General features: G+C 39.6%; 1 protein-coding gene across 1 annotated transcript in view; it reads right to left on the bottom strand.

Moving 5' to 3' along the window:
* Positions 1 to 26,830, bottom strand: part of LOC136875475 (sphingomyelin phosphodiesterase 4) — a 189,021-nt gene that overhangs the window by 98,742 nt on the left and 63,449 nt on the right. Inside the window, exon 8 of the mRNA XM_067149018.2 lies at positions 11,710 to 12,046. Within this exon, the coding sequence (XP_067005119.2) occupies positions 11,710 to 12,046 (337 nt within the window). The remainder of the gene's footprint in view (positions 1 to 11,709; positions 12,047 to 26,830) is intronic.

Here is a 26,830-nt window from a genome sequence, read left to right as displayed (position 1 = left end):
AGTGCCTGCAGTTTAAGATATGCCACACTACATGTTTTTTTTTTAAGATTCGTATACGTAAGATTGCCCACACCACTGGAGCGTCCTAAGCCAAGGTATGAACAGAATTTGTTATTGTAGAAGTATGCTCGTGACGGAATCGTATGTCAATTTTAGATGTGTTGTAATGAATATCGGAATACAACGATACGTTTGATAGCTGTATTTAACCAAATGCATTCACGACACCGATGTATACGAGAGTATGTTTCTGAACACGGCGGCATAGCGCTTCCATAGTAACTGCGTAAGAATAAAGTAGCTTGCATTGAAGCAGAATGTTATGGAATATAACGAAGGAAAGGGACATTGAACCTATAAGGACATGTGTATGACAGCCAAGGATTATGTTGAAATTAGTTAGAAAGCTAAATAGATTAATATTCTCCGTTTGAACTTACATTTTCTCAATGAACTACAGCTAGGGAAAGGCTAGAATAGGAGCCGTATTTATCAGGCACTAGGAACGAATGCCTTAGTTCGTAAGTAGTTATCCATGCACAACGAGAACGTAGCAACAAAAACATGACTTCGGATTTACTCAGATTTATTTTGATTTACTCAGATTTATTCAGATGTATTCAGATTTATTCAGATTTAACTTATTAGTGGATTTGAGATACACTTCGGCTTAACATTGTGTCTAAGTGAGACTTGTTTAATTAGTCTATCCTAACAAGTTGATTGAGTTGGTATTACACTTATGTCTCAATTGCAGTGTGGACCTTAGATGTCCAGTGATCTATTGTAAATATGCAGATACTCAATTTTTACTTCACAAAGGAACTGATCTTCATAATTTAAATACTGGATATTATTTTCGTTTCTACGAGCCAGCGCTGACTCATTATCCATACTTATTTTTACGCAATTTTAAATAATGCCTCGCATAAGATGCCAATTTAATAATCCAATATTTTATCAATAAATATCTTATTTATTTTCTACAATTGTATGTGTCATAAATTCTTCCATTACAGCCTAGTTCATAAGTTAGTTGATAGCTAAGAGAAGTACTGAGTAATTAAGTGTTCCATTTAATCATGACAAGTTCTCACGTAGTCAAATATTTAGATAAAATTTGTCGACGATTACTACTATTACGTCGTGTGTTTCTGTAGGTGTCACCCGTGAATTGGAAATCTCTTGTACTCACGTTAAGCGTATTCTATAGTAAGATTACATGTCTTACTTGCCATTAGAAAACCCTGAGGTATCCGCTGTGCGACCCCATTTCGCCTGATTAGGCTGCCCAACGACGAGTTGAAATGGAGGTATCGGGTAAAGAATGTAACCTTCGAAAGGAGTTGCTTACATGTTTATTTTAATGGCATTCTTGTTTAATTTTAATTTTATTAGTATTTATTCCGTACAGTCGCTATTAAGCAGGCTCTTCAACAGCTGAAGATGACCTATTTACAGGTCGAAACCGGTACTGTACTTTTATGTAAATAATATTGATACTACGTAAAATAAAATATTGATTAGGTGGAGAATTCATCCTTCATACTTGTGTACTTGAACTATTAATACGGACTATGAAGCCAATAGATTATAGTCAAGTGAACGTGACGGTAGCACTAGCGGTGATATTCAGCTCAGTGTACGGACAAAGGTAGGATCTGAATGGCCGAGATTTACATTTACAGTGAAACCTGGACTACAGTACATGTACAAATTGAAGACGCAAATAATCCGCTGGAATATTTTCAATTGTTTACCACTCCCGAATTAGAGGAACTAATAAGTAGGGAAACCAACCGGTATGCTCAACAGGTTTTAGAAAGCACACCGACCTTGAAACTATATTCGAGATTGAATCAGTGGACTGACATGAATAAAGATGAAATTAGGACTTTACTTGCAATCTTTCTCTTGCAAGGCATTCATCAGTTACCTGACAACAAGAGCTACTTTTCTCATAGACAGATATTAGAGACCCCAATATTTTTGGAACTGTTCTCCGAAAGGAGATTTTATCTCCTTCTCAAATTCTTACACTTTGTCAATAATGAAGCATATGATGAAGCCACATGCGGTCCGAAGAAACTCTACAAATTGAAACCTATTCTGGACCACTTGAATAGCAGATTCCAAAGCGTGTACGCACCTGAAAGCGATGTGTCTGTAGATGAGTCTCTATGTTGTGGAAGGGACGTTTGTCATGGAAAGTTTTCATACAGTCTAAGCGTTCAATTCAGTATAAAATTATTTGAGCTGTGTGAATCTAAGTCTGGTTACATGTGGAATTTCTTGGTGTATATAGGAAAAGACATCCAGTTTGATGACTCTCTGAAAAATTAAACATATGGATCAAAAGTTGTTTTGTAACTCATGGCACTGCTTCTAATCAAAGGGTATTGCATAACAATGGATAACTGGTTCTAGAGCCCAGATTTGTGCAGCAAGCTGTGCGATAAGGAGACAGATGCAATGGGTACGTTGCGTCAAAATCGACAGGGTGTTCTGTCAGAAACCAAAAACAGCACACTCAGGAGGGAGAAAAAGTGGCAGTTTATAACGGGAAACTCGTGATAATGAAGTGGAAGGAAAAAAAAAGATGCGAGTTCCATAAGCATTACGCATGATACCATGGTGTCGTGTAGGGAGAGAGGGAAAGAAACTACAAAACCAAAGTTAGCTATTGAGTACAACGTCAGATGGGTGGAGTTGACCTGAGTGATGCGTATCTCATGAGCTATCGAAGTATTTGTAAAAAACTGAAGAAGTACTACTAGAACAACTTCCACCATATGCTGCCTAAATGCCTACTTGTTGTACAAGAAGTCAGGTCAGGATACCCGTTTAGAATTCCAGATGAGACTTATTGAGAACATCATAATGAAGTACAACAAACATGAAAGACCGCAGCCAGGCAGACCATCGAAGACTCTTTCCCCAACAAGAATCAATGCCCCTCACTATCCCTCATAGATTGTTGCAACAGCATGCAGGGAAAACCCTCCTCGGCGGTGTGTTGTGTGTTAACGAATGGGACAGAGACGAGAATCTAGGTATGAGTGTGAAGAATGCAAAGTGGCCCTGTGCATCGCACCTTGCTTCCAGTGCTACCACACAGTTGCGGACTTCTAAGGACTACTTTTATGGAAGTGGAAGCAATGCTTCAAGATTGATGAATACGAATAAAGTATTGTAAAGAATAAGTGTCGTGATCGTGATACCGAACACAATTTTTTTTTGTTTGTTTGTTCAGAAAGAAACCATATTTTCCAGTGTCGACTTAATAAAATGTAATAAAAACTTTCCAGCTTGTCAGACACACAACAATTTTAAATGCAAATTAAAACACTATAAGCGTACCTGTAAAAATCACATATTATATACAAAGAATGACATGTTCTGGTCTACAAGAACATCCTCAGATTCTATCAAATCACTTAAATTATGTGCATATATGTACAGTATAGTTTATATAGTGTAAACTTGCCAATTATATGTAATTAGGTGATAATATGAACCATATGTGAGCAAAAAATGATTGTATGGGAAATGACCAACACCGTATAATGAAATAATTTGTACTTACGCTGCCAAAGAAATGTCAGTTGTCACCTCTCACTACAACAGATCTGTAATCCTGGGAGAAGAGCAGTTTCCAAACAAGATACAAAGAACACAAGAACGCAATCAGATATAATTGACATTCAGCCTTCGGAGAGGACATATACAACAGTTCACACCATTTACACACATCAACATGGATCTAAAAATCTTAAAGCAAAGCAAAGCAAAGTCATCTCCGTACAGGCCATGAAGGCCCTGGGAGTGGTGGAAGGTAAAGGCTTCCACTATTCGTAACCTCCGCACTTGATGGGGTAGAGTGGTTAGCTCTACGCCCAGCCGCCTCTGCCCCCAGGAATTAACCTGGTACTCATTTTTGGTGTAGGCTGAGTGAACCTCAGGGCAATATGCAAAAGTGGAAATCTAATTTCTTAAATTTTATGACTTCCTGACGGGGATTTGAACCCACGTCCTTCTGGGTGAACCGAGTACGCCTTTACTGCCTCGACCAGGCAGCCCCCTATCTATAAATCTTACACTTCGAAAATAACAGTAAATCTTTGAATATTAAGGAAGCCATCGAAATTTACATCATGAAAAAAGATAACGATAACAACCTGAATGAGCATACCTTTTTTAAAAATTTCCCCCTATTCACCTTACTTAACCTGCTCTCCTCTAACCAATAAGAAAGATCCACATCATTACATGCGCCCCTCCCCAAGGAACTGTTAACTAAGCTCAAAACCACTCCTCTCCCAGGATCACAGATTCGTTATAGTGAGAGGTGACAACAGACAACAGGTTTGCTCATAGTGTTTTAATTTGCATTTAAAATTGTTGTGTATCTGACAGACTGGAAACTTTTTATTACAATTTCTTTTATCCTGTAAGTAAATACTGTATGTTATTTGAAGAAGAGTTAGTAACGTAATGCCCTGACTGAACTTTACTACAGAGGCTTCCTTGGAACTGTAATAATTTTTGGTAAGTTGACAATGAGTGTGAATTTTTTTAAATCTGATAAAATACTTCACTACACGCGAGTATATTATCGTCGGTTTCCCGTTGCATTCCTCACTGAGCCAGATTCCTTTCCTTGCCCTTGGCACTGTTATCATTTTAATAGCTTGATAGTGAGACTTTGTTTTTTAAACCTGATGAAAATACCTGACCAATTAAAAGTATCTCACCTAAAGTTCCGGCTGCTTTCCTAAGCAAGCCAGATGCCGTACCCTTCGTAATATGATCATTTTTGACAGCCTGATACATATTCTGTACTTTTTGAACCTGATAAAAATACCATGCTTCTTCTTCTTCTTTTCCTGCCGCTTTTCCCACACCTGTGGGGTCGCGGGTGTGAACTGCGTCGCACATGTGGATTTGGCCCTGTTTTACGGCCGGATGCCCTTCCTGACGCCAACCCTCTATGGAGGGATGTAAGCACTATTGCGTGTTTCTGTGGTGGTTGGTAGTGTAGTATGTTGTGTGAATATGATGAGGAGAGTGTTGGGACGGACATATACACCCAGTCCCCAAGCCAGAAGAATTAATCAGAAGAGATTAAAATCCCCGACCCGGCCGGGAATCGAACCTGTGACCCTCTGAACCGAAGGCCAGTACACTGACCATTCAGCCAACGAGTCGGACGATAAAAAATACCATGCTACACAAGAGTATCTCACTATATGTTACTTCCCAGTACCTTATGGATAATGTGCCACTACGTTAGTAGCTACTCAAAAGAAATGTACCTCTTGAATGGTTAAAAATGCGTACCGGTACTATACAAAAAATGCATTCAGTGGCCTGCAACTAGGATGCTTTAAAGTAGCCAAAGATTAAATTGTGAGGTATGTGCACAAAAAACACCAAGGGCAGAATGGCCAAACCATGGCACAATAAACTCGTTCACTGACCATCAAAGTTCACGTCTTTATTAGGCTTATACATCGCTAGCCAATGACGTTAGCCGAACCCGGCAAGCGAGACATGCGTGTAGCAGAAGCCAGTTGTACCTGACCCTGAGTAAAAGTAACAGTTTTATAGACAGCAGGATTATTTTTTTGATGGATCGTTATATTGTAGAGACGTGTGGAACAGGTAATTCCAACAAATTTTCAATGGGTTCTCCCTGATGTTAAGTTAATGATTATTAAACCTGCGGAAATAAATAAGTGTGCATCAAAAAATAAAAACCGGCATAACTAAAGCCAATATTCGGCATTGGCGCGATGAAAAAAGACAGTCTAAAAATGTGTACTATACAAGAAAGGCATTCATATGATTTTACAAAGCACTATTTTTTTTTCTGCTAGTGGCTTTACATCACACCAATACAGATAGGTCTTATGGCGATGATGGGATAGGAAAGGCCTAGGAGTTGGAAGGAAGCGGCCTTGGCCTTATTTAAGGTACAGCCCTATCATTTGCCTGGTGTGAAAATGGGAAACCACGGAAAACCGTCTTCAGGGCTGCCGACAGTGGGATTCGAACCCACTATCTCCTAGATGTAAGCTCACAGCCACACGTTCCTAACCACATGGCCAACTCACCCAATCAAAGCACTTTTTAAGCCTGATTAATTTTTTTTTTTTGAAAGAAAAAGTGGGGGCCGTCTTGCCATCAGGGTTGTCTTGGATTGGGAGAAATACGGTAATATGAAAACCTTTTGCATTGGGGAGCATAAAAAAAAAATATATATATATATTATTGTTGGTAACTTTCTTTTTGAAACAAATGTGCCAAGTTGAACTGTTGGTTGAAGCCTTACGTTTTGGACAAGTGAGCTTTAAAACACCGTTTTCTGGTCACACTTTTCGACCCTTAATTACTCGGAGGTGCATGTGAGAGAGAATGTCTTCGGCTGCCATTTTGAACGTGATAACACTTTGGCAATATCGGCACTAGTTTGGACTGGCCTGAGTCGAAAGTAGGTTTCAACATTCGTGCCAACTCTACGTGCAAAAGATGTGGATGCCTATCCACAAGGATTTTAATTTTGCCTTCATTAGTAAGCGATTTCACAATTTTTTTTTTTTTTTTTTTTTTTTTTTTTTTTTTTTTTTTTACAATATTCCTTTACGTTGCACCACCACAGATAGGTCTTATGGCGACGAAGGGATAAGGAAGGGCTATGAGTGGGAAGAAAGCGACCGTAGCCTTAATTAAAGTACAGCTCCAGCATTTGCCTGGTATGAACATGGGAAACAACGGAAAACCATCTTCAAGCACAGCTCCAACTATTTGCAAACACACGATATTCTTGACGAACACCAGTCTGGTTTTCGACGTAACCACAGCACTAGTATTGCACTACTTAAGGTTACAGATGACATTTCCAATGCGATGGACAAAAGACAAGTTACCATCCTAGCTCTTCTTGACTTCTCCAAATCTTTTGACTCAGTTGACATAGACATACTACTTTCCAAACTATTTAAACTCCAGTTCTCGACAAACAGTCTTCAGTGGATGATTTCATACATCCACGGTCATCTGCAAGGTGTAAGAAATAACAATGAATATTCATCCTGGCTATCCGTAGAGGTTTGTGTTCAACAGGGGTCTGTCCTAGGACCGCTTCTATTTTCTGTCTACATCAATGATATTACGTCGTCGGTAAACAGCTGCAGACACCACATGTATGCTGACGATATACAATTATACTTGCACTGTGAACCGGGAAGACTAACTGATGAAATTTAAAATGTCAATAGAGACTTACAAGAAATCTGTAACTATAATAATTTCACATCCTCGGCTTTGTTCAAAAACCATAAACAACTTCACTTTACCAAAACTCTACCTACAACATTCACCCATTGATTTCAGTGAATCTGTTAATAATAATGATGATGATGATGATGATGATGATGATGATGATGATGATGATGATGATGATGATGATGATGATGATGATGATGATGATGATGATGATGATGATGATGATGATGATGATGATGATGATGATGATGATGATGATGATGATGATGATGATGATGATGATGATGATGATGATGATGATGATGATGATGATGATGATGATGATGATGATGATGATGATGATGATGATGATGATGATGATAATAATAATAATAATAATAATAATAATAATAATAATAATAATAATAATAATAATAATAATAATAATAATAATAATAATAATAATAATAATAATAATAATAATAATAATAATAATGTTATTTGCTTTACGTCCCACTAACTACTTTTTAAGGTCTTCGGAGACGCCGAGGTACCGGAATTTAGTCCTGCACGAGTTCTTTTATGTGCCAGTAAATCTACCGACACGAGGCTGTCGTATTTGAGCACCTTCAAATACCACTGGACTGAGCCAGGACCGAACCTGCCAAGTTGGGGTTAGAAGGCCAGCGCCTTAACTGTCTGAGCCACTCAGCCTGGCAGTCTGTCAAATATCTCGGTATTATGATAGACAAACATCTTTCTTGGAAGCAGCAGGTTACCAGCATCTCCAGGAAGTATTTGCGACACTTAACTCACTCAGAAGATTCCGCAACATATTTTCTCGAGTATTAAAAGAACACCTCATTTGCACTCTGGTATTACCTCATTTCGACTACTGTGACACCGTGTACAAAGATCTGACTGCTATTCTTAACGACAAACTACAACGCGTGCAAAACGCCTGTTTTCACTACATATGTGACCTACGTTTCCTGCCTACCTATGATGAACTCGGTTGGCTAAAACTCAAACAGCACCGTAATCTTCATGCTTTATGCCTTCTTCATCGAATACTCTCCTCATGCTCACCTCCCTACTTGTACAGTCAAATTTACCACTTCTCATCCAATCACAGTTTCGGAACACGGTCAAAATCTGATACACTCTTATCTATTCCACGATACACAAACTCATTTTTTATTTTTTGTCACGACAATGGAATACACTACCCGTCTCTGTCGAAGGAGACAACTTTGTCACCGATACCTAGTAAGTACTAGATGAAGTCCTAAATTGTTCTTTGTATGTAATGGAAATATTGTAGAATTAGCCTTCCTCGAACTATAGACTTTACATAATCTCACCGTTATTATCAAGGTTAACAGAAATTAAGTAACAATGTCATAATTGTGTAAATAATCTTAATCATAATCATCATCATTTTCCTATTTTTTGCTCTTTATCATAATATTGTATAGTTTAGTAGTTACAAGATGTTTCAATTGTAAGTCTATTTATTTTAAATTTGCACGTTTAGATACTGTATTTTCTGGTTAGATGAAAGAGAGGGACTCATGGCCTTAATCTTGCCAGACAAAATAAATCCATTGTATTGTAACAGTGGGGTTCGAACCCACTATCTCCTGAATGCAAACTGACAGGTACGCGACAAAAACCGTGTATCCATTTGCTTGGTTTCACAACTTTTTTCTTATCCATAATGAGGCTATCTAATGATTTAGTATATATTACACTAATGATCATCCTTTGATTTTGTTCCCAATCTGCGAGTAGGCTATCACACGACAAATACTCACTACCCTTCACAGAGAATACATTTCTAACTTCTAATCGAAATGCAAAATATAAGTACAAACAGGCTCACTTATTTAGCATCTACACTGCTAATGTGCAAGCAAAACTAAGAGCTTGCACTTTGAAGGTGCAATTTACCCTGTGTAGTTCAGGAACCAAAGACCTTTTCTTGTTATTGCGCAACTTTCCCCAATCTACCTTCTATGGCCAGGGCTTGTTATGTATGTTGGAAATAACATTGTGTACACAAGGGATGACAAAGAGCATTTACAGAACTGGGAAAAATGTGATGTGCTTAGTGAGGTATTTTAAAATAGATTTAATAAGATGGGAATTGGGAATTTAAGACGTTCTAAACATCTTAATGAGAAACGCACCAATGAGGTTTCACTGCTGAAAGTTATTATAGCTAAAAAAAAAATCTAAATCCAAAGACTTTCATCTGGTGTAAGTCAACCAACATGACAATGGGTATTGTTGATTTGCTGTCGACGCTTTTAAATGGTAAAATTAAACAATTAAGCATGCTATTAGCTTGACAAATTGCATCTTATTTATTCTCATAAGAAAGAGATAATGATAATATAAACTTCATGTTGTTTCCATATTGTCACTTATTAGCCCCGTAAGAGAGTCACAAAGTCCCCACCTATACAAGTTTCTTCAATTTATTTACATTGGTTAGTACATGTTTTGCCCTAGAATATTGGACATCATCAGCTAAAACTTGAGTAAGATTTTAAAACTAAAAACAAAATGTATCATAGAGAAAAACGTTAAGCTAAAACTATGTTGAGGCTAAAATGGCAAGTTCATGTCTGTAAAAAATGTCTTCTGAAAGTCATATGATGTTGCATTGACACAAGCTCTTCTTGAAGTGAACCCGATTTGTTGTTGACATTAAAATGCTGCCTTTGGTATTTTGAAGATGTAAATATTAAGTCTTGGCTTATGTTATGTGGGACATTTCTGTGAATTCGTAATAAAGCTGGACTCGTAAAAGTTAAAAGGTGTAGAAAAGACTATATATCCTCACCAGCCTTAAACTGAATCGTCCACATCCTGCTGCAACTGACCGTCACAGGCTCTTAACAGCAGGACATGGACGATTCGACTTAAGGTTGGTGAGGTTATACGGTATATTCTTTTCTACACCTTAACTTTTATTAATCCGGCTTTATTACGAGTTCACAAAAACATCCCACATAATATAAAACAAGACTTGATATTTACATCTTCAAATACCAGGCAAGTTGGTTGTGTGGTTAACAGCGTGCAGCTGTGAGCTTGCATCCAGGAGATAGTGGGTTCGAACCCCACTGTTGGCAGCCCTGAAGATGGTTTTCTGTGGTTTCTCATTTTCACACCAGGCAAATGCTGGGGCTGTAGCTTAATTAAGGCCATGGCTGCTTCCTTGCCACTCCTAGGTCTTTCCTATGCCATTGTCGCCATAAGACCTATCTGTGTCGGTGCAACGTCCTTCTTGTTCTAAATGTTCAACCAATCAGGAATTTTTTATATTTATTTGATTATCCAATGGTATTTGTGGGTGTGTCCAGGGCTTCGGCCCAGATAATTCTGGACCCTTCCTCTCCGCTATAAAAGCTGGGACCTTTTGGGATATGTTGTCTTTCGATTGCTCCAGTCCAGCAGTAGTGTGTGTATATAGAGGAGGCAGGGGACATGCCTAGCCCATCTCCGGAAGGCCCTCCAGTTCAAGGTAATGGCAGACATCTTTTAATCATGTAACAGTATCAGAAAGCTAACTCGAAGGAGAAGGTTTCAAAAATTCTTTCTTAATGTAAATCTTAACATAATTTTTTCTATGTAAATTTTCGAGCAGGTCTAAGACCTTAGTCTAACTTAGGGAATAAAGAGTGTGAACCCTCTGGTATTTCCCTTCAACTTGGTACTGAGGTGACCATGTTTTTGTAAACTTTAAAATTTTCCTCTGTAATTTTGTGCCATAAGCTCACATAGCATTTTAAGTAGTTTCAACTGAATTTCAAAGGAGTGCAAGTGTTCGCCTCCTAACATTTTGATTTTCGGCCAAGAACTTTAACCTTTTCTTTTTCACTAAGGCCATGTAGAATAGATATTTATTACCCCTATTAAAGTTAACTACTATTATTCAATTTCCCATTTAAATGTAAATTTGACTGTTGAGCAGATAAGACAGTGTCTACAGTTTGTTTTTTGTAAACGTTAGATTGAGCCTTGGAGAGGCTTGGATCTTGTAAAGTTTAGAGAGTAATTGTGTGGAGCAAAGGCGCTCTTTCTAATGTTGTAAATTTTGGAGCCCCAGTCTCCTTACTTGTAATTGATTGGAGCATCGGTACTCTTGGTAAGTGTGTAAAGTTTGAGCTATCTAATCCACCTCTTATTTGTTATTGTTATTTGTTATTGTTTAACAAAGTTTAAAATCTGAAAAGAAACACACAAAAAACAAAGAAAGAAATAAAATTTCAAATTTTAGAGTTTTAAATTAACATTTGATCTTTACTCTATCCACCCATTCATGCCCGCACCTTCTTACACCTCTATGCTCCATGGTATCCCTGTAACAGTATAGGTGGGAACTTTGTGACTATCTTACAAGAGATAATGAGTTTGAGTAGCGTGACTTACCTTTGTAACACGATTGATCATCATAGCATTCTGAGAGGATGTAAGGTCTAAACGAAAGAATCTTGGAAGTACTTGCTGATATATTACAGTGTAAGCTAACAAATACTCTGCAATAAAGCCATGCCAAATCCTGTCCACTGCACGATCTTTGGTTGCATCTTGAGAAAGTAGATTAGTAGTAGAACTCCCATACTGTGCAAAATCGGTGTAACGCCATGGCTGAATATAACTGAGCCATGCCTCCAAGATGACACGGAATGAAGTGTCCAAAGGCCAATTGTAGATGGAACGACGTAGGAAACGATAGATCTTGTCACCACACACTGGCCTCACAATCCTGAAGAAATTCATAGTAACATAAATTTCACATAAACAAGATACTCAAGACAAACATTCATGACAAATAAGTAACTCAATGTTACGCTAAAATATCATTTAGAAAATTTAAATTGATTAAATAATTGAAGAAATATTCTGGTGATAAAAGTTTTAAAATCTACTATAAAAAATAACCAGGCAAGAAGCAATGAAGATTAGTTTTACAAGGAAACTAAGGAAGAATACAAGTAAAGAAGGACACCAGATGGTTAGATTTTCACTGTTGTAACCTGGGTTTGAACCTTGGTGACCGGATGTGATATTTGTACATGACAAAACTATGGTGGACAGATTTTCACTGGGATATCTAACTTTCCAATGTCTTACGCCCCTATATGGTTTCATTAACACCATTACTCCAGATATGTGACATAAATATTAAAAGCAGACACGTTTGAGGGGTAGTTGGGCTTTCTCATCCTCATTCCCAGCACGTAGTTGGAATAAAATACCTAGGACCAGAAATAACACTGAAAATATGATGAAACCTAATAAATACCATGAACAATATGTTTGGGTTCTGTACAATGCGTATTGTACATTTTATCTGCTGCTGTTCTAGGTACTTGAGAAGAACTTTTGATTCAGTGACTGGGTGTTTGTGTTTTTCCCTATACATTTCTCTTCATGTGCACATAATACAATACACAACCAAATACCACAAACACACACAATAGTGAACAGGTTCTTTCACATAGGGGTAGCATCAGGAAGGGTATCCAGCCATAAAACCAGGGCCAAATCAACATGTGCGACATAATTCTCACCCATGATCCTACCAGGTTATTGGAAAAGTGGTGGAGAAATTAGTATTTTCTAAGCAGTTGAAATAATTAATCGCGAGTTTCTGAAGAACTGTGAAAATAAAGATCAATATTCTTGAAGCGTTGTGGGTTCGGATCCCACTGGTGTCCAGGTGGTCATTTTTGCACTGTACTTAACATCTTTTTGATATGCACTATATGTACTGAACATGATCTAATAAGTTGACAAATTTATTTCAAGTACAATGCTGTCTAGAAAATTAAATATTCATCGAAGATCAATGTTAAAAGACATTTATAAACATAAATATGTAGTAAGTTTTTCTTTCTGACACATTTAACCCTCTACTGCATTAATTATTCTTCGTTTCATTTGGTGAAGAAAATTTCAAGCTTCAATTTTCAACTTACGTTCAGTGTTTTAGATATACCACAAATTCTTAACTGGGGCTAATAGCTTAACACTCGTATGTGATGTGGATTGCCATAATGGGGTATATATATATGATTTCTCACGATTTTACGCTAAGCTTTTAACATTCAAAGACCGAACATTACTGCCTACTGGCCATGGGTACGTATTGCATGGTGCAAATATACTTGCATGACCATAGGTCGGTAATGTCTTTGAGGTTGAGCCAGAGGTACTCCTGAAGCCTGTGGTAATGTGATGGGGAGGGCCCACGTAAAATAAACGGTGGTTGGTACGCGTGGATGTTAAAGGGGTGGAAGGAGTTCCTTTGGTTGTAGGCTGTTTTGTCATATGTTATGTTGAAAAAAAAAAAAAAAAAAAAAACAAGGCATTGACTGTACAGTTGAAGGTGTGCCGTAAAACTACCTCTGACCCTATCTCTATATCCATTTATACAGGTGAAAAGTTATTTGTTGCCTAATGGCAACAGTATGCATTAGAGGGTTAATCACTTTTACATCTTTATTATTAATGAATTCTTTCTACATAAAGTAGTATCCTACCAGAAAATAAATACAATAATCAGAGTACTAAAATATTTTCATACTTCCCTTGAAGGAGAAGGTGGGTCTCTTAGACGGTGACACTGTCTTTCAGGCCAGGAGATTTGTTACGGTGAAGGAGATGTGCGAAGAAGGTGAGGGGTGGGCCAATATTAGGAACTGCCCCGGCATTCGCCTTAGTGCAGGAGAATGGAAAACCACGGCAAACCCTTCTCAGGACAGCTGACGGTGGGGACCAGCCCCTCTCCAACTCCCGAATACAGAGGCATAGAGCCAGGGTAGAGCCGTGGCCACCCCTCCTTTGCTCGGTTGGCGGGTCGGAGTGCAGAGCTGTCGGACCATTGACCAACTGTGGCCACTCTACATCCGTCGACCCCAAGATTCAGAGTATTAGATCGTAGTTGTTAAGAGAGTGCCACTGGTACAAGGGTGCCAAAAGTTTAGGAACTGCTGGAATAATGAAAGCAAGAAATCCAATAAAAAAAATAATAATAACCACACCAAATGGTATAATCAAGATGTGTGTTGTGTTTTTGAGTCATCAGTCCATAGACTGGTTTTATGCAGCTCTCCATGCCATCCTATCCTATGCTAACCTTTTCATTACTACGCAACTACTGCATCCTACATCTGCTCTAAACTGCTTGTCATATTCATACCTTGGTTTACTCCTACCGTTCTTACCACCTACACTTCCTTCAAAAACCAACTGAACAAGTCCTGGGTGTCTTAAGATGTGTCCTATCATTTTATCTCTTCTTCTCGTCAAATTTAGCCAAATTGATCTCCTCTCGCCAATTCGATTCAGTATCTCTTCATTTGTGATTCGATATATCCATCTTACCTTCAGCATTCTTCTGTAACACCACATTTCAAAAGCTTCTATTCTCTTTCTTTCTGAGCTAGTTATCACCCATGTTTCACTTCCATACAATGCCATGCTCCACACGAGAGTCTTCAAAAACATCTTTCTAATTCCTATATCAATGTATGAAGTGAGCAAATTTCTTTTCTTAAGGAAGCTCTTCCTTGCTTGTGCTAATATGCATTTTATGTCATCCTTACTTCTGCCATCGTTAGTTATTCTACTACCCAAGTAACAATATTCATCTACTTCCTTTAAGACTTCATCTCCTAATTTAATATTTCCTGCATCACCTGCCTTCGTTCGACTGCACTCCATTACTTTTGTTTTGGACTTATTTATTTTCATCTTGTACTCCTTACCCAAGACGTCGTCCATACCATTCAGCAGCTTCTCGAGATCTTCTGCAGTCTCAAATAAAATAAGGTTTTCATTTGCTCTCCTTGGATTGTGATTCCCTTTCCAAATTTCTCTTTGATTTACTTTACTGCCTGTTCTATGTAAACATTGAAAAGGAGGGGGGGATAAACTGCGGTCTTGCCTCACTCCTTTCTGGATTGCTGCTGCTTTTTCAAAACCCTCGATTCTTATCACTGCAGACTGATTTTTATACAGATTGTAGATCATTCTTCGTTCTCGGTATCAGATCCCAATCACCTTCAGAATCTTCAATAGCTTTGTTCAATCAACATTATCGAATGCCTTTTCTAGATCTACGAATGCCATGTACGTGGGCTTGTCCTTCTTTATTCGATTGTCTTAGATCAGACGTAAAGTCAGGATTGCTTCACGTGTTTCTACATTTCTTCTGAAGCCAAATTGTCTTCTCCCAACTCAGCTTCAACTTGTTTTTCCATTCTTCTGTAAATAATACGTGTTAAAATTTTGCAGGCATGAGATACTAAACTAATGGTGCGATAGTTTTCCCGGGTTTCGGCACCAATTTATGTTGTATATATAAACACAAGTTTTCTTTATTACACTTCACTTCGTACAAAGAGAAAAACATAGTGATGTCCAAGAAGATACAAAGAATTCATACAGAGAGAAAATAAAGGCATCGTTAATCCTCCATATCCTCCCCACCCTGGTCGATCTCCAATGGTACGACCAGCTGTACCGGTCGGGTCATCTCCGTTCCATCGCTGAGTCGGAGGATGAGAGTCCTAGCCTTCCCGTCACGGCCAGGTCTCATTCCAGTGATGCGAGCTCGTTGCCGTATGTGATGTGGACGCAGATCGTCTTGAAGCAGGATGATATCCCCCTTCCGGCACTTCGTCAATCTTCTGTCTGGTTGCCGCACCTCGTGGAAACTTATTAGGGTGAGAAGGTACTCCTTCTTCCACCTCTTCCAGAAGTTGTCTTGCATCTTTGCCCTTAGTCTTTTTTCTTTTCTCAGATCTGTATAGACGCTAGGTTCTGGACCATTGGGTAATGTTAATAGTCACCCGTATATGAAGTGGCTTGGTGTCAGTGCGTTGGGACCGGCTTGTGTAATTGGTCTGCTGTTGATAGCGGCTTCTATTTCTGCCAGTATTGTTTCTCAGAGTTTCTTCGTCCACTTGAGAAGTGCCCAACACTTTTCTCAAGCATCGTTTTGTTGTGCCCACCATCTGTTCCCACCAGCCTCCCCACCAAGCCGCCTGTGGAACAATAAACTTCCAGGATACACCGTTGCGGGCAAAATGCTGGCTCGTACGTGGGTCCGCGATGATCCGAGAAAGTTTCGCCAGTTCTCTGCTCGCCGCTTGAAAGGTCTTTGTATTGTCCGAGTAGATGGTGTGAGGTAATCCGTGTCTGCTGCAGAAGCGTCTGAACGACATGATGAATTTTTTAATACTCATGTCCGATGTTAATTCCAGGTCCAAAGCCCCTGTAGTGGCGCAAGTGAACAGTACGATATACCTACCCTGACATATAGTGGGCCAGCAAAGTCCACTTCTGTGACTGTGAAAGGTTTAGTGGCTTGTATGCGATCCACAGGTAGGGGCGCTTCTATTTCGTCCCCTCGGTGGTTCTTAGCGATTTTGCAAGGGAGGCAAGCGTGAATGACTTTCTTAATGGACTGGTGTACAGTAAAACCTCGTTAATTCGAAGTCGTTGGGACTCAAAAATCGGACTTCGAATTACGTGATTTCGAATTAACTGCCAATTCGCAATTCAGAAGTACCAACCCTTGCCGCATCACGAAATATTCTAAGTCCCGTTACTGCATGCAGTTAACCTTGATTCACAGTTTATACCTTTCAAATGCCATAAAAAAAGAACTATTTCCAAAATGTATCCAAAAAAGGTGCATTTACAGTATTCAAATAATGCACTTTCATATCTCACTGGCAAATATAACCTCATGCAACGAAAGAAAGAAAGAAAAAAAAAAAGCACGATTCAAAGACGAGGAGAAATCTATTCTGGCTCCCATGTGCAAGTGCTTTATTCATTGGAGATTGGAGTACTATACTGTATGCATTTTAGATGCCTTGTGTTTAGACAGAAAGTACCCGATGCCCTGACGAACATAACCTCACGCAACGAAAGAAAAACAATCACACAATTCAAAGACAAGGATAAATTATGCTGCTTCCACCGTGCAAATGCATTATTTTTTGGATATCTGTACTGTTTGCATTTTTAGATGCTTTGTACTGGGATGGAAAGTGTCCGACGCCCTTAAAACATTGTAGCTTATCGAACTTTTCTATGACGAGGGGATAAAGTTTCTCGCTTCCATGTCAACGCACTACAATGACCCCATCCCCGACCCTTGTACGATTCTCCGGCTGGCACTTTCTCCTTTAAAACCATAAGACCGTTTGGGCTCGCATTAAAATAAAGCAATGCAGTTTCATCGGCAATGACAGTATTGTTCAGTGCCTACGAATTTATTATATGAGCCACGCTTTTTTGCCAACTGTCGGCATCGCCAGTGTTCGCACATTTTGTTTTCCCGCACACTGCCTGTTGCGTGATGTTACGGCGTTCCTTAAAAGGTTGAATACAAAATAATTCCGATTTCATTCAACTTGGCAATCATGAAGCGCACTGTAGACCCACCGAAGTGAGTGTAAGTGCGGAAAGCTACCACTCCACGTTCCGAAACACGCGTTCTATTATGACACGGATAAATTTCGAGTTGAAATTACTCTGTAACATACTATTGTTTTAAAATGTAAAGGCAGTTTCGAATTAAAAGTCTGAATATCGGTAATGGGGCCGACATTGTACTTCGAATTACGAATTATCCGTATTTCGAAATAAACAATTTAAATAACATGCAAAACTGTATCTTATGTTTTCGGGAACGAGAGCTTCTTCGAATTACGTGGGATTTTGAATTAAACGATTTCGAATTATCGAGGTTCTACTGTACCTTTAAGATACATTACTGCTAGTGTAGTTCGCACAGCACAATTCTAAAAGTGTAAAAAAAGGAAAAACGTACAGCATATTTGGTGCAGAGAACAGCTGTGCCATCTCTTGAGAATAATTTAGTAAAAGTGTTGAAATAGGCCAACAGATGGTGCTCATACTCTGGTTAGATTTCACTGCCAAACAGATGGTGCCTGTTGGAGGGCTACCAATCCAACCATTTTGTTTCCAAGTCTACCTTTTTTATTATTTATTCTATTGTAAATATGTTGATAATATATTATTTGAACTATTCTGTATTGTTAAGTACTGAAATTAAATTATATGGTATGCTGTGTCAACATTGTATTTTTCCTGTGTGTTTCAGATATTTATTTGAGGAACAGCTTTGGCAACACTGGTTATTCTGATTCTTGAATTAGGTACTTGAAATTCTCTATTACAGTCTGTGAATTGTTGTATGAAAGAAGAAAAAAAACAATTTGTTCATTATAAATGCATGTTTTTATGATTTGGGATGGATCAGTAACTGAATTTGGGACTCTGAAGAAGAATCCAAAGTCAGCTTCAGATTATTCCAATGATGATGTGACTCCAGTAAAATACTGTTCTGTAAATGAAAATGTCCATCAGTTCAAAATCAACATCATGGATTCACAAGGAAGATGTAAGTGTAATGAAAGTTAACTGTCCCTTGGATTCAGTAATGGAAATAACAATCTGCCATAGTGATTTATATGTAGGAAAGTATTACCAAACAGCTCCATGTTCGTCGCTAAATTATGTCACCATCTTGGATCCTGTCATTCAGATCAACAAGATAAGCCAAATTAATATTTCAAACAGAAGCACGACGAATTCTAAAATACTCAAAAAAATATTACCTGGTGAGTTATAGAATTCTGCAAGCGGGAGATGTACACATTATTGCAGAGCAAAACACACAAATCTGTATTATGGACATAATTAAATGCAGAAATGGGCCTAAAAGAATCAAATGGTGGAGCTAAAAGGAGGAGGAGGCCGACATTGTTACAAAAATTACAGTGCCACCAATCACCACGGTTGAAGAGAGCTGGACTAAACTAAAAGACGCTGTTCATGAAGCCGCAGGCTCTATTCTTGGAACAACTAAAGCAGGACAACGTAGTATTGACAAAGACACGTGGCTTTGGAATGACGATGTTAAAGATGCAGTGCGGAAGAAGAAACAGCTGTACCATGAGTTTCTTTCAGATAAAACACCATCTCGTTGGATAGCCTACAAAACAGCCCATAGTCATGTGAAGAAGGTCATTGCTGTAACAAAAGCAAACCGATATGCAGACCTATATGCAAAACTTGACACGCGCGAAGGCGAGCGGCACATTTACTGGCTACTCAAATCGAGACACCGCAAAATGGAAGACATCCAACGTTTTCACGGCATCAATGACGAAACAGGTGACCTGCTGGTCGACTGGAAGAAAGCGTGAGAACGCTGATGGAGCTATTTTGAGAAACTTTCAACCGAAGAATTTCCCCACCCACCAATCCCAACCACCTCCACTACTGAAGGCCCAGTGAAGGAAATTGACGTCACGGAAGTTCAGGCTGTTCTGAAGGAGATGAAACCAGGAAAAGCTACCGGCCCAGATGATCTTCCGGCAAAGTTCTGGTGGTCTGAACGGTGGGATGTGGCAATATGGCTAACACAGTTTTTCAATCAGATCATCAAAGAAGGTCAAATACCATAAGATTGGCGATGGAGCATTACCGTACCAATCTTCAAGAAGAAGGGAAGTCCTGCCGATTGTTCTAATTATCGCCCGATCAGACTTCTGAGCCACGCAATGAAGATCTTCGAACGTATTCTTGACAAAAGGATTCGCAAGATAGCCAAACTTACAACGAACCAAGCTGCATTTGTGAAAAATTGTGGCACAACGGATGCAATCCACGCTGCACGGCTGTTAGTTGAGAAACACCATGACAAAAATAAGCCTCTTCATCTCGCTTTTCTGGATCTTGAGAAGGCCTTTGATTGGGTGCCACATGACCTAATCTGGTTAACGCTACGAGAACATAGCATTCCAGAGCACCTTGTTAAGTGGGTACAGTTGTTCTACGTAGAACCAAGGAGTTATGTTCAAGCTGCCGCACGAGCATCCGATGATTTCCGCATCACTGTAGGAGTCCATCAAGGCTCTGACTTATCACCACTGCTGTTCATTCTTGTGATGGACACTGCTACATCAGACCTCCACAAGTCAATACCATGGGCACTTCTCTATGCTGCTGATGTCATGTTGGCTGCTGAGAATAAGTTTGATCTCCAGCGCCAAACGGAATAGTGGAACAACCGACTAGCGCAATACGGCCTGCACCTCAACAAGAAGAAGACAGAATACATGACATTAGATCCTCAAGAAGTTGGAACAATCCACGTTGATGGTGAAGATCTACCATGAGTAGAGACATTTAAATACCTTGGCTCTACACTCTCTGACCATGGCAGACTTACTGACGAGGTCAACACAAGGATATACGCAGCCTGGCTGAAGTGGTGAATGACAACAGGCGTCATCTGCAACCGCCGGATGAAGGACCATCTGAAATCTGAGATCTACCGGACTGTTATCTGTCCCGTCGCTCTCTACGGCACTGAGTGTTGGCCTGCTACAAAGGAGGTAGAACGTTGACTAAGCGTCATGGAGACAAAGATGCTTAGGTGGACAGCTGGCATCACTAGACTGGATCATATTTCAAACGACTATATGGAAACGCTTTGGCGTTGCACCGATCCAGAAGGGAATGCAGGAAAACCGTCTGCGCTGGTTTGGGCATGTGTTGTGTGCAGAAAACAATACATTGGCAAAGTCAGCGTATACCTTGCAAGTTGCTGGAAAGAGGCCCAAGGGATGACCAAGACAGCGATGGACCGATACAGTGCACAACAATCCGAAAGCTGTAAGACTACGTCCAGACATGGCCCGAGACCGAATTAAATGGAGACAACAAATCCACACAGCGGACCCTGCCACCAGGCGGGACAAACGCTAAAGAAGAAGAAGTTAAATGCATAGTAAATGATAAAGCATCCAATGCCATAGCCACAATCTCAAATGAAATCATATCTCGTCTAATAAACGACTTGTCAGAGAATGTGAAAAATGAACTGATATAACGGCTGAAAAGCTCTCACTGCCAAATGTATGATGTCTGTTGGAGAGATATCAATTCAACCATTTTGGTTCCAAGTCAACTTTTTAAAAATAATTTATACTGTTGTAAATATGTTGATAATGAACTGCTGGGTTAGGTACTGAAATTATGTTACATGGTTTGCTGTTGCAGACACTGTATTTTCCTGTGTGTGTCAGATATTTATTTGAGAAACAGCACTCGCAACACTGGTTATTCTGATTCTTGAAATTTTCTATTACAGGTGTAAAAAAAAAAAAACATAATAAATGTGTGTTTTTATGCCTTGCTTCACAAAGATGAGTCCCACAGATGTAGAAGGATCTGCAGTATTGCTTGTATTTGTTAGATATCAGAATCAACTTTGTATTGCAGAAGATCATCTTTTCTGTAAACCACTGACAAGTCATGCAACTGGAGAGGAGATATTAAAGATTTTGAATAACAGAAAATGATTAAATGGGACAAATATATGTCTGTACAGATGGGGTGAGAGCAATGTTGGTTCAAACCATATGAGTTGTATCATAGATAAAGAAAGTTGCTACAAATTGCACTAGCAGCCACTACATTCCTCCTTAGGCTACGGCCACAGGAGCAGTTAATGCTGTTGGAAGTCAGCAGCAAATGCAGGAGAAAAAATGCGCACCATGTGTTGCAATGTGATGAGCCACACTTGCCAGTAAATGCAGTTCGCCGGATGCAGTTCAAGGTCTTGCTGTTGAAGGGATAGGCCAGAGCCCATTACTTTCACTGCATAAGCTGTTGGACAGAGGCCACACGAGACGGTATTTACTGCGTATTTCATTTTCATTCATTGCGTATATTATAACACTAGTACATTTACGAAATATGGACTATGTAGACAGTGAACATGTCATTCTGGAAGTGACCGGGCGAGTTGGCCGTGCGCGTAGAGGCGCGCGGCTGTGAGCTTGCATCCGGGAGATAGTAGGTTCGAATCCCACTATCGGCAGCCCTGAAAATGGTTTTCTGTGGTTTCCCATTTTCACACCAGGCAAATGCTGGGGCTGTACCTTAATTAAGGCCACGGCCGCTTCCTTCCAACTCCTAGGCCTACCCTATCCCATCGTCGCCATAAGACCTATCTGTGTCGGTGCGACCTAAAGCCCCTAGCAAAAAAGAAAAAAAAAAAAAAAATCTGGAAGTGAAGTACCCATGTGTGTACAACACGCGCAGTAGCGGCGCTAAGATGCTCGCCCCCCCACCCGCAATAATTGGAAATGGTTACATGTTTATTTCGTAGTACAAGACTGTATATCATTAGAATGAACAGCAACGACGACGATGACATTTCGCCACTTATAACTGACTATAGATCATGAAAAGAGTTCAATGACATTCAGTATTATTAAAAAAATTGTCTGGGTAAAGTTTCAGGTTCTCATAAATAAGAACAAATTTACCCTTCGTTAACCTTTCACTGATAGGAGGATAAATCTACCACTTTCTTTTCTTGTCAATGCCGCCTCAGTCGTACAATTGCAAGATTCATAACTGAACTAGATCTTTGGGAACAACAGATGAGGATCCTGATGACGATGATGCTTGTTGTTTAAAGGGGCCCAACATCTAGGTCATCGGCCCCTAATGGTGCGAAATGAGACGAAATGTTATGACAATTTAAAAATCCAGAATCCTCCACTGACCAGATTCGAAAACGTGAGGACGAAGAACGAATGGATATGAAGTCAAAACAATCACTGGATCCGACCCGCAAAGCCCCATATTCCCAGAAATCAGCGTTAAATAATAGTATTACTGCCCAAGGGACTGCGTCTAAAGCACAATACTGAAATGATGACGCTTGTAGTCGAAACGGGTCCAAAATCCAGGTCATTGGACCCTCATAATGGTACTTATCGCTAGGAAAATAGAACCATGCTATTTGTCATGTTGCAGAACTAATCAAAAGTAGTGTAGACTCGCAGTAGTGCAGTGTAGTGTAGTGTAGACTACTCACAGGTAATGAAATCCGCACATGTAACAAAGACCTATAGTCTTTCTCACACTGCAGCGCTATTTACAGGCAACGCAAACCTATGTTGTTCCTCACATAAGTGTACTAACCACAGGGACCCGCACTATCCCGTGGTGTTCCTCACATAGTGGGTACTAAGCAAAGGCAAAGCGGAACCATGGGGTCGCTCATCCCATGGTGTTGCTCATATATGGGTACGAATCACAGGTACTGTAGAAGCCGGCAATGCACTCTATTGCTACTAATCACAAACCTATTTGGTAACCAACATAGTGGTACTACGTGCAAGTGAAAGCGACCCATGCTGTTCACCGCGTGGTGGTACTAATCACAAGTAGTCTCATGGTTCTAATTTAATCATCCCTTGGTCGCCCCTTTTAGTCACCTCTTACGACAGGCAAGGGATACCGTGGGTGTATTCTTCGTCTGCGTCCCCCACCCACAGGGGGGATGAGGATCCTTGCTCTGCAGCAACTGTGCTACAACTGCAATTGCTGCCGCCGTGTGGCATCCTGCGGCAGCAATTGCCGTGGTACAGTTTTCGCTGCTTGCTGCAACTGTATTTACTGTCACGTGTGGCCCTAGCTTTATCATATGCTTGCAGTAAAGAAAATGCCACTTCCTCTGAAGAAAGTTCTTGTGAGGATAATAAATTTCATCAAATACAGAGCACTGAATACTCAACTTTTTAAGATTCTCTGTAATATACGGGAAGAATCTACCATCTCCTTTACGTTGCACCGACATAGAGAAGTCTTATGGTGACAATAGGACAGCAAAGCGCTAGGAGTGAGAAGGAAGCAACTATGGCTCTGCGCAAATCTGTCACAAAATATTTTCTGGAGGAACTACATGCCAAAGTGCAACAGATTTCTTGGAAAAGAATCCCTTTGTAACTTCAGCAATACCCAGACAATGCTATGTATAGGAACAGATAGAGAGCAGTGACTTACCGTGTAAGCATGTGCACTCCATCCACATGTGCTTAGATGGTAAGTCACTCAGAAATACAAGCATAAAGAGGCTCACTGGGTTATTCAGCAATCTCACTGCCAACCGGTAAGCACAACTGAACTTTCCTGTGGATAAAGGCTTGCTCCCTGGAGGTGCTATTTATCTTATGAAGTTCAAGAATTCAAGGCCTTTTCCTGTAATTACGCAACGTTCTCCAACCTGCATCCTATGGCGAGGGCTCTTATCCGTGCTGGAAACCATGTTCCATTCACAAGGGATGACAAAGAACATTTTCAGGACAGAAAAATATGATTGTACTAAAGGGTAATAGTGAACATTTGGGACATACTCTGTTCTTGTGGCAGCCTCCACATTGGGGAAGTTGTATTAATAAATAAATAAGGTAATATATAGATTTAATATGATGGGAATTGGAAATCTGAATTTACGACATGCTAAACAAGAAATCGTCTTATTCAGGAATGCAATAAAGAGATTTCACTGTTTTCTCTTTCACCTTAGGATCGTCATTAACTGAATACGATCTGTGTCATCATGCTGTAATTCTTCTTCTTCCACCACATTTCCCACACCCCACTGGGGTTGCAGGTTTGAACTGTGTCATGCGAGGATTTGGCCCTGTTTTACAGACATGCTCCTGACACCAACCCTATGTAGAGTGATGCCTCAAAGGCCTTGACACTGACCCTCAGCCATGGGGCTGGACTGTCACTGTGCTATCATTTTTTATTATTTTCTTCTCTTTACAAATGTATTTAGTAGGTATTATAATTCATTTAATTACAGTAAAACCTCGTTAATTCGAAGTCGTTGGGACTAAAAAATCGGACTTCGAATTACGTGATTTCGAATTAACTGCCAATTCGCAATTCAGAAGTACCAACCCTTGCCGCATTACGAAATATTCTAAGTCCCGTTACTGCATGCAGTTAACCTTGATTCACAGTTTATACCTTTCAAATGCCATAAAAAAGAACTATTTCCAAAATGTATCCAAAAAAGGTGCATTTACAGTATTCAAATAATGCACTTTCATATCTCACTGGCAAATATAACCTCATGCAACGAAAGAAAGAAAAAAAAAAAAAAAGCACGATTCAAAGACGAGGAGAAATCTATTCTGGCTCCCATGTGCAAGTGCTTTATTCATTGGAGATTGGAGTACTATACTGTATGCATTTTGGATGCCTTGTGTTTAGACAGAAAGTACCCGATGCCCTCAAAATCAAACTTTCCTATGACTCTATCTTTGTACGATTTCCCGCCATGGCACTTCTCTCGTACTTCAGAAATGTAAACACTTGCCGCGTCACAAAGTATTCTAAGACCCATTAATAAATTCAATCCGAAATGTATCCAACAAGGTGAATTTACAATGTTCAAATAATGCACTTGGATAAATCACTGACGAACATAACCTCACGCAACGAAAGAAAAACAATCACACAATTCAAAGACAAGGATAAATTATGCTGCTTCCACCGTGCAAATGCATTATTTTTTGGATATCTGTACTGTTTGCATTTTTAGATGCTTTGTACTGGGATGGAAAGTGTCCGACGCCCTTAAAACATTGTAGCTTATCGAACTTTTCTATGACGAGGGGATAAAGTTTCTCGCTTCCATGTCAACGCACTACAATGACCCCATCCCCGACCCTTGTACGATTCTCCGGCTGGCACTTTCTCCTTTAAAACCATAAGACCGTTTGGGCTCGCATTAAAATAAAGCAATGCAGTTTCATTGGCAATGACAGTATTGTTCGGTGCCTACGAATTTATTATATGAGCCACGCTTTTTTGTCAACTGTCGGCATCGCCAGTGTTCGCACATTTTGTTTTCCCGCACACTGCCTGTTGCGTGATGTTACGGCGGTCCTTAAAAGGTTGAATACGAAATAATTCCGATTTCATTCAACTTGGCAATCATGAAGCGCGCTGTAGACCCACCGAAGTGAGTGTAAGTGCGGAAAGCTACCACTCCACGTTCCGAAACACGTGTTCTATTATGACGCGGATAAATTTCGAGTTGAAATTACTCTGTAACATACTATTGTTTTAAAATGTAAAGGCAGTTTCGAATTAAAAGTCTGAATATCGGTAATGGGGCCGACATTGTACTTCGAATTACGAATTATCCGTATTTTGAATTAAACAATTAAAATAACATGCAAAACTGTATCTCATGTTTTCGGGAACGAGAGCTTCTTCGAATTACGTGGGATTTTGAATTAACCGATTTCGAATTATCGAGGTTCTACTGTATTGGGAATAATTTCTTTCATTCTATGCACATTTTTATGGTTGAATAGTTCCTATAAATTTGTAACCTTTATATTCTTCATAACAATCCAATCCCATATGGCAAATAAGGCCTAAGGTAACCAAATAATAATCTTCATGTATAGGGAACAGATAGAGAGTAGCTGCTTACCGCATAAACATGTGTACTCCATCCACACGTGCTTACATGGTAAGCGACTCTGTCTCGTATACAAACATATTTTCTTCTTGTTGGCTTTTTCACCTGAGCATTTATAAATAATAATCTCTTTTACCTTCATCCCAATATGCAAAGGGTCATCACAGAAGTTAATAAATAAACAAAAAA

Source organism: Anabrus simplex, chromosome 6, assembly GCF_040414725.1.
Source record: "Anabrus simplex isolate iqAnaSimp1 chromosome 6, ASM4041472v1, whole genome shotgun sequence".
Classification (NCBI taxonomy): Eukaryota; Metazoa; Arthropoda; class Insecta; order Orthoptera; family Tettigoniidae; genus Anabrus; species Anabrus simplex.
Note: the sequence above shows the minus strand (reverse complement) of the source record. Positions and strands in the feature narration are given on the sequence as shown.